This window comes from Palaemon carinicauda, chromosome 39 (genome assembly GCF_036898095.1).
Source record: "Palaemon carinicauda isolate YSFRI2023 chromosome 39, ASM3689809v2, whole genome shotgun sequence".
Classification (NCBI taxonomy): Eukaryota; Metazoa; Arthropoda; class Malacostraca; order Decapoda; family Palaemonidae; genus Palaemon; species Palaemon carinicauda.
In genome coordinates, this window is record NC_090763.1 from 1,219,555 (window position 1) to 1,229,537 (window position 9,983).

Below are 9,983 nucleotides of genomic sequence, written 5' to 3' on the forward strand. Positions count from 1 at the left end.
TTGACAATCCATTTATCCATCTATCCATTTATCTGTATATATACATATATATATATATATATATATATATATATATATATATATATATATATATATATATATATATATATATACAGTAGAACCACGGTTTATGAACGACTCCGCTTACAAATTTTCGGTTTACGAAGTGACTTTCTCTGAAAAATTCGTCTCGGTTAACGAATATTGTATCGGTTAACGAATTTAAATTTCCCTCCCACGCGCCGTTTTTTGTGGAAAAGTGTTGACGCCGCGCTTCCCGATCGCATTTTTCATGGAAATAACTTAACGACAGCATCTCACAATGGAGTCACGTGACTCCTCCCACGCATACCTACCACCCCCCTAAACCCCTTTATTACCCCCTTCACTCGTTCATTATCTCAGTATCCGCCGTCTCGATAGCATACATACTTAGTGAATTCGTGGACGATTTCTTTGTGATTTTTACACGTGGTTTGTGATTTATTTTATTTTCACTCATTTGTGATTACAGTACTGTACTGTGTATTATTGTGATAGACAATGGCTCCTAAGATGTCGAAGAAGGAAAGCAGTAAGAAGAAGCTGATGATAACGATCGAGATGAAGAAGGAGATCATCAAACAGCATGACCAAGGCATGCGTGTGAAAGACATTGCTAGTTTTTTCAATAGCTCGCAGTCGACGATATGCACAATATTAAAGAAAAAAGAAGAAATAAAGGCCGCTAAAGTAGCTAAAGGTGTATCGTCGTTGTCAAAACAACGGCCACCTATTCTTGATGACGTAGAAAATTTATTAATGGTGTGGTTAAATGAGAAGCAGCTCGCAGGAGATTCAGTAAATGAGAACATGATTTGCGAGAAGGCAAGAACCATTTACGAGGACTTGGTGAGAAGTGAGCCAGGCACATCAGCAGAAAAACAAAGTTTTAAGGCAAGCCGTGGTTGGTTTGAAAAATTCAAGAAGAGAACGGGTATCCATAGTGTTGTTCGGCATGGCGAGGGGGCCAGCGCCGATACGAAGGCAGCAGAGTCTTTTGTGAAAGAGTTCAAAAGGTTCGTGGACTCCGAGGACTACGTTTCCCAACAGGTGTTTAATTGCGATGAGACAGGCCTCTTTTGGAAGAAAATGCCCAGGAGGACCTATATCACGGCAGAAGAAAAGGCCCTTCCTGGCCATAAGCCCATGAAAGACCGTCTAACCCTGCTGTTCTGTTCCAACGCCAGTGGGGATTGCAAAATTAAACCTCTCCTGGTGTATCACTCGGAGAATCCACGAGCCTTCAAGAAGAACAATGTGCAGAAGAAAAAGTTGCACGTCATGTGGCGTTCTAATACGAAGGCTTGCGTGACAAGGATCTTCTTCGTTGAGTGGATGAACGAGGTTTTTGTTCCCGAAGTCAAGAGATACCTCCTGGAGAAGGACCTCCCACTCAAAGCCTTGCTGTTAATGGACAATGCTCCTGCCCATCCTCCAGCCATTGAAGAGGACATAGCGGAGGAATACAAGTTCATTAAGGTGAAGTTCCTACCCCCCAACACCACTCCAATACTCCAGCCCATGGATCAGCAAGTGATCTCAAATTTTAAAAAACTTTATACCAAAGCTATGTTCCAGCGCTGCTTTGAAGTAACAGAGGGCACCAACCTTACCCTCAGAGAGTTTTGGAAGGATCACTACTCCATCTACAACTGCCTGACTTTAATTGATAAAGCCTGGCAAGGAGTCACCAGGAGAACCCTCAATTCCGCCTGGAAGAAACTGTGGCCCGACGCCGTTGCAGAACGGGATTTCGAGGGGTTCGAATCCAACCAGGAGGAAGCAGTTGACGAGGATATTGTGTCCTTGGGCAAGGCAATGGGGCTGGAGGTGGACACGGATGACATCGACGACCTCCTGCAGGAGCATAAGGAGCAGCTGACCACCGAGGAGCTGAAGGACCTGCACCAGCAGCAGCAAAGAGAGGTAATAGAGGAAATCTCATCTGAGGAGGAGGGAGGCACTGCAAAATCACTGTCTTCGAGTGAGATAAAAGATTTTTTAAAGAAGTGGGAAGACGTGAAAAGTTTTCTTGAGGAAAAATGTCCTGAATAAGGCTGAAACAGACCGTGCAATAAATTTATTAGTCGATAATGGGGTGGGTCACTTCTATAAAATTTTAAAGAACAGACAAAAGCAGGTGTCTATTGAAATATATCTTGTGAAGGGGGAGAAAAGAACTGTGAAAGACGACGACCAAGAGTCTCGCAAACGCAAAACCAGTGATAGTGAACGCCATTCTCGCGAGAGAACTCCAGTCAACGTTCCTGAATTTCTCATGGAGGGAGATTCTCCCTCCAAGCAGTAACCCCCTCCTCCTCCTTCCCCTCCTCTCGTCTCCATCAAGCCAGCAGCGACACTCCTCTAAGGTAAAGTTCAGGTTTACTGTGCATGCATATCCATATTTTCATCATTAAATGACTGCAATATTTTAATAATTTTGTGTAGAGTACAGTAGAGTACTGTATGTGTAAGGAAAAATTTGTGAAAATTGGTTTTTGTAGATGGGTTGAACTAATTATTTCGATTTTATAACATTCTTATGGGGAAATTCGTTTCGCGATACGATTTTTTCTGTTTACGAGTTCGCATTAGGAACGAATTAAATTCGTAAACCGAGGTTCTACTGTATATATATATATATATATATATATATATATATATATATATATATGTATATATATATATATATATATATATATATATATATATATATATATATATATATATATATATATATATATATATGTATATATATATTGGTTACTTGATTGGTTTACTTAAAACTTAATCATTCTTTTAATTATTTTCCTCACGTTATTTTTTCATTCATTGAATATGTCAAATCAATTTGCAGCTAATTCTACTTTTAATATATGATTTGCAGAATCCTCCAACAGCCAAGACTCGCAATGTGATCAACCGAGCAGTGGATTTCTTAGCCACAAACTTGGAAGTTATTGAGGACGTTTACAGCTTGGCCATCACGACCTACGCCCTTCACCTAACTGATCACCCTCACCGGGACACGGCCTTCTATATGATGGAGGCTAAGGCAACTGTTGTAGGTTCGTTCACTTCTAGGAGTTTCTATTCAAATTTAGAATATTTCACAGATATTTATCTCGTTTTGGATCTCATGTTGTTACACTTTAAAGTCTTTGCTACGGTCCTTCCTTTCTTAGCTTAACTTTTTTTATTTTTTAGACTTGCTGTTCCTTTGCCCCTGTTTTATTTCTTCTATGCTGTTTAACAGCTTCATTTTAACTTTATGGTGTAACTACTGTGTTTTACTGTAGCTATATCTCAATGCTGAATGCCTTCTCAGCCCCATCCCCAGGCTTTAAGGCCAAATATCATAGATCTAAAATCCCCTTTTTTAAAATCTGATTTTACTAAAATTTCTCATCTATCCTATTTTTTTTCCGAAATCTGTTATTTTCGTGCATTTATAAGTTTACCTTTATAGGTCTGCTGATTTACCCTTTGAAAAATTTGAAATAATTTATTCCGTTTTTTACTAAAATTTCACATCTGTCGTATTTTTTCCGAAATCAGTAATTTTCATAAATTTATGAATTTACCTTTATAGGTCTGCTGATTTACCTTTTAAAAATTTTGTAACCATTTATTCCTTTTTTATTTTTATATAATAGACTTTCTATTCTATGGAACTAGGCTTCAACAAATTAATGACTGGCTGAGGGGATGCGAATATTAACCAATACTAAATACCAGTAAAACTAAAGTTACAAAATATCATTGCACAGATGAGCAGAAATGGTGGTGGTCCGGCCCCCTTCAGAAGACCATTGAGACGTCCCGGGAGTCGCGCCCCCTCGACGTCGAAGCCACCAGCTACGGCCTCCACACCTATATCCTGCGAGGCCTTACGAGAGACGCCCTTCCCATCATGGAGTGGCTCGTGAAGCAGAGAAATCAACATGGAGGATTCCAGTCGACTCAGGTTAGAATGAGTATACTTTTATGACGTTTATATTTAGATATATCTGATTGTTTTTTATCTAATTAGCTGGATATAATGAGTCATTGTTATTGTGATATAATTTCATAGATTTTTAATTTTTTTTTTTTTATTTTGGCGTGTCTCTCTCATCCTTTTTTGGGCATAACTAACTGAAGTTTTTGACTGGGTATAATGTATACAGTACTTTTTATGTCGTTCTTAATAAGATACAATTGATTGTTTTTTATCATTATTTGGGTATAATGAGTATATGTTGTTGTGATATAATTCATTATACAGTAGGTTTTTTTTTAAATTATCATCATTATTTTGGGTTGTCTTATCCATTTTTGGTCGTAACTAACAAATCTTTGACTAGGTCCAAATTGTCTTAGTATAACGTAATATAATTTGTTTGAATATACCTAATCATCATAATTTATGTAAACTTTTTTTATATAAAGTGTGCAGAAAGCGCATAATTTCTTTTCTCTCCTCTAATTACCTTTCGTATCTTCCCCTTATTCTCCTTCCTATTTTTATTCGTGGATGTCGTCCACAGTTACAGGAAAGATAATTATGAGAATTATAATTATCTTTGTTTGGAGGACAAAATAAAAAAGTGAACTCTCTCTCTCTCTCTCTCTCTCTCTCTCTCTCTCTCTCTCTCTCTCTCTCTCTCTCTCTCTCTCTCTCTCTCTCTCTCTCTCGATGGAGTCATACAATCAAGCTATATCCCTCATTTTTCTTAATATACTTCTAAAGATGAGGTTTCTAGCCTCTTCGCCATTTTCCTTGGCCCGTGCAGATGCGACTCTTTAGCAACTGTCTAGGCATAATTTGCAATACTCGGCCACTACAAACACCATATACTAAAATTGAATTGAACTTTTTTTTCAGGATACTGTCGTTGGGATGTCCGCTCTAGCAGCCCTGGCAGCTAAACTGTCCACATCCGATCCCCAGGTGAACATCCAGCTCATCTATGGGTCTCGAGGCAAGAATTTGCAAATCACCAGGGATAACACAATGCTTTTACAACGCCTGGAAGTAAGTGATGAGTTAATATTATAGCTTTTTATTTATTTACTAATTATTTATGACTATCTTGTATTTTTTTTTGTGTTCACCAACCGGAGTTTCTTTTAGAATAAGAATCTGTACATGGCTGATGGTCCCGTAGGCTTCCTCCATATGATTGTTTGATTGTTTTGAACTATAATGGTAATGAGGGGCAGAAAATTTACGGTAACAAAACTTTTGTGGAAAGGGAAGGTTTTTAATTGATATGATTATTTTTTTAGGATATGTAATGTCATTTAAGACAATTATTCAAAATTCTCCAGTAAGTGGCTAAACAAAAGGGTTTAATTTTTTTAATAAGAATGATAATGAAAAAGTGACTTTAGCTTTCTGGAAACGTTGTAAACGTTATAGATGTCTTTTGAACACATATCTAGCAGCAAATTTTAGCCTTTTGGAAGCATGGCCCAATAATGGATCATGGCTACATAATGGACCACGAAAAAATAATGGACTAAACCAAAAGTTTTAATTTTCATAATATCAGCATCACAATGTAATATCTCGCCTCCACAGCTTCCAGGAGACACAGAGAGCATCGAGTTGACAGCATCTGGCTCGGGCGTGGCCGTTCTCCAAGTGACCTACCACTACAACGTCCACGTCACAGCGCCCAGGCCGGCCTTTTCTCTGGATCCGCAGCTGGACACCGAGACGGACACAAATCGCCTCCGGCTCACCTCTTGCTTGGGGTGAGTGGTCGAAGGACTCTGCATGTGGCATTCTCTTGGAATCTAATTGATTTTCCCTCTATTGCTAATCTTTGCTGCTTCTCTCTCTCTCTCTCTCTCTCTCTCTCTCTCTCTCTCTCTCTCTCTCTCTCTCTCTCTCTCTCTCTCATGGATACAGTTTCTTTCCTCGTATTGCGAAGCTTTGATATTTTCGTCCTCTCTCTCTCTCTCTCTCTCTCTCTCTCTCTCTCTCTCTCTCTCTCTCTCTCTCTCTCTCTCTCTCTCTCTCTCTCTCCGTATTGCAAAGTTTTTGTATTTACTACCTTTTTCCGTGGGTACTTTCAGTTTCTTTCCCTGTATTGTTTAGCTTGAGTATTTTCTACCAGTTTTTGTCGGTTTCAGTTTCTATTCTACTATTACTAAGATTTTTCTGAGGATGCCAAGAGTCCTTGCACCTTACAGTGTTGTTGTGACTTTATCTTTGCTTCTACGTCTGTGTTGTGGCTTTATCATCTTACTTTAGGTTTTCCATATCATTCTTTGCATTGTTAGGCGACTACGCTTTCACATCTACTACTAATTTGGTTTATTTTCTGCTTCTGTGTTTCCATGTGTCTTTTTGCTTCAATGACCTTAGATGTCAGGATGCCCAGAAAACTTTAAATCAATCAATTAATCAATCCATATGTCTTATATAGCTATCATTGTTCGGGGTTAAACTCCATTTGCCATATAAATCAAGCTGTTTTCTTCTGGCATTTGTTATCCATTTAATTCTATTCAAATTGATATCTTATTTTTTTTTTAATTGTTCTTCTCCTTTCAGGTATACTGGTGGTAATGCAAGCAATATGGCCGTCATGGACGTTTCTCTGCCATCAGGATACATAGTTGACAACGATTTAATTCCTGGTAAGACGAGAAAGTTTTCAACATGTATTTTATTCACTGTATCTCTTTTTTATTAGTTTATATAATGTTGCTTGTATTTTCCCCCCATTATAACCTGTTAATCAAAATTATATCAGACATTTCGATTGATTAGTGTGACATTGTCTGCAGTCCATTACTACATCACAGTATTCTTATTTTCCCTGTTGAAGACTCTGGGCTTATAGCATCCTGCTTTTCCAACTAGGGTTGTAGCTTAGAAAGTAATAATGATATTAGTAATAATAATAACATTTGAAAATGTCAGACAGTCGCTGATCAGCTGTTCTTCCTCCTTGTAGCACGCCAGGTATTTGGAATTAGCTAAAAAACAAGCAGATTTTGCACAGATTTCTTGAGATTTTCAAACTGAGTGTACGTTTTTTTTAAGTTCATACTGCTTTGAAATTTACAAACTTTGATATCTCATGTAGCTCATAATAAGAAATATTTCCACCATCGGAGCTAATAAATTTTACCGTTTATTCTTCCTAACTATTTCAAAATACTTGAAATCATCTCAGTTTTTTAAATTTATAAAAACCTATATAATATTTATGCATCTACCAATTAAAACTCACAAGATATTCCAAAAAATAAAACTACTCCTGTTTTAGATAAGAACCACATTTTGATATAATGATCACCGAAATGTGGTCTTTGGTAAACAAATAATGTTAAAGAACACCAACTTCTCCATTTCTAGGTCTCTATGATTACACCGGGGTTAAGCTCGTCGAGAAGAAGGAAGACGACTCGGGCGTTTTGGTCTACTTCGACCAACTGACGGAGATCGAGGTTTGCCCAACAGTAGCGGCCTACCGCGTCAACAAAGTTGCATTCCAACAACCTTCTGCTGTTGTCGTTTATGATTACTACGATACGAGTAAGTCTTCTTAAGGGTGTTTGCTGTCAAGGTAAAAAAACAGCCCTTGGTAACTCTTGCTTTATATATTTTTCTACTTTACCTTCATTCCCGATTCCTTTATTACATTTTGCTCTCCAACCTTGTGGTGGTCAATATAATAACGTCCCTGATTGGTGAACGCCAGTCTGAGGTTCGAGTCCCGCTCAAAATTAGTCCCTTTGGTGGCTGCAATCTCACCATCCTTGTGAGCTAAGGATGTGGGTCTGGGGGAGCCTATAGGTTTATCTGCTGAGTCATTAGCAGTCATTGCCTGGCCCTCCTTGCTCTTAGCTTGGGTGGAGAGATGGCTTGGGCGCTGATCATATGTATGTATTATCAGTCTCTAGGGCATTGTCGGAGCAATGTCACTGTCCCTTGCCTCTGCCATTCATGAGCGGCTTTTAACCTTTAAACCTCTAAATTTTATTTCATATCGTAAGTACAGGGTTTTCCCACAGTTTTACTCTGGATGAATAGTCTCATAGGTCTTTGGGCTTGGTTATATAGCGCAAATTCTATAGATTTAATCCTTATACAGAAGGTCCTCATCTTACAAACATTCGACTTACAAACTTTCGGAGATACAAACACAAATCCAACTGAAATCATAAATCTGAGATACAATATCAAGTTTGTATACTATAATAGGACAAAAAAAAAAAATACTGTAATAAAACAACATTATATCATTTAACACAGTAAGCAAAACAACATTTGCAATGACCTGATATTTATTTCATATGAGAAAGGATTATTTGTCGACTTTTGTAGCTAGAAATCATAGGCATGGGAATCAGGTTAGCCCTACACTGTTAAAACAAAACCTAATTTTAATCGGAAATTCACAGTAAAAATATACTATTCTCAGCTGTATTTCAGTAAAATACAGGCGACCGTAATTTGTACCCTACTTTGTTATTATTTTTTTACGTTTTTTTTTCGGTTTGGCGTCCGTAATATCACTCCTTTACGTCAATATATCCATTTTTAAAACAGTATAGGCCTGGCAACATTTATTCCAGGAGTTTTACCTTTTTTTTTTCTTTTTTAAGGAATGTGTTTAACAGTCAAAATTTAACAAAATTCGACTTACAAACAGCTTCTTGGAACCAATTAAGTTTTTTAAGTTGAGGACCCTCTGTAATTGATGGTAATATTGTAGCGCTGAGAATCACAATCATTATAAATCAATTTGAAAATTGATAGATCTTCAGATTGGTTTGCATTATACATCATGAATTTTAGGGCGTTTGTTAACGTAAGTATAAAATACCACAAATATGAATTAAATGCAAGTGGTTTCCTAAAAGTAAATAAATTGTCAGGTTATGATTCAAGTATATACCTCCACTTTTGAATTTAAGTAATAATTTATTAAATCAAAAAGATTAGAATCATCAGTACTTTCATTAAATAAGATTCCTAATCTGTAAATGACAACACTATTAAAATTTGTAATATATATATATATATATATATATATATATATATATATATATATATATATTTATATATATATATATATATATATATATATATATATATATATATATATATATGTCTTATTTATAACTGTAATCGAACAGTTTAACATGTTTTTTCAAAAAGGCCCATAAAAGAAACACAGGAAATATGAATAAATCACACTATATTTCGGTCAATAAACATCGACCCTCTTCAGGATGTAAAGTACAAGTGAGGATTACAGTGGAGAGTGACGGTTTATATATGAAAGCAAAAGGGTGTGTTCAATTGTTCTATAGTTGTTATAATTGCTGGAAGGATTAGCCAAATTTAATTACATCCAGGTGCGTGTTCTTATTGTTGAGCCGCTTGGAGGAAGTCTTGACCTCTGATGCATGTCTGGTGGTCGGTCTCCGTGGATTATCTTCTTAATGATAGGGTTGAGAAGAGTATTGTCCACTGTGTCAGCTTTCCATTGGCCCCCAGATAGGTTCATTGTGTTTGATTGATTTTATGATGGCTGATTCCAGGATTTTCCTTCTGTACGGACAGGTACTCTTAGAAAAGCAAAGACGACTCACTCCAGTTAATCTGGTGCCCTAAATCCCTAAGGTGAATGAAAATCCCCGAGTTTTCATACCCATATCTAACAGATCTTTTGTGTTCGGATAATCTTTGAGATAGCGAACGGCCAGTTTGCCCAACGTACACTTTTTCACAATCCCTACATGGTACTTTGTAAACGCCGGATTCTATCTCTCTTTTATTTTGATAAACATTAATAAGGGCGCTTCCTATGGTCCTTTGGATATGAAAAAAACAAAGGGGGTTCTCAGTTTTGATATGATTTGTTATATTTTTAATACCTTCTATATATGGGAGTTTTATATTATTTTTAAAATCTCTTTGGTTAGTAAAC

General features: G+C 36.9%; 1 protein-coding gene across 1 annotated transcript in view; it reads left to right on the forward strand.

Moving 5' to 3' along the window:
* The window catches only part of LOC137630912 (CD109 antigen-like), a 141,377-nt gene that overhangs the window by 120,854 nt on the left and 10,540 nt on the right, over positions 1–9,983 (forward strand). Inside the window, 6 exon segments of the mRNA XM_068362446.1 lie at positions 2,930–3,110; positions 3,813–4,009; positions 4,910–5,059; positions 5,609–5,784; positions 6,590–6,675; positions 7,400–7,579. Of these exon segments, the coding sequence (XP_068218547.1) occupies positions 2,930–3,110; positions 3,813–4,009; positions 4,910–5,059; positions 5,609–5,784; positions 6,590–6,675; positions 7,400–7,579 (970 nt within the window).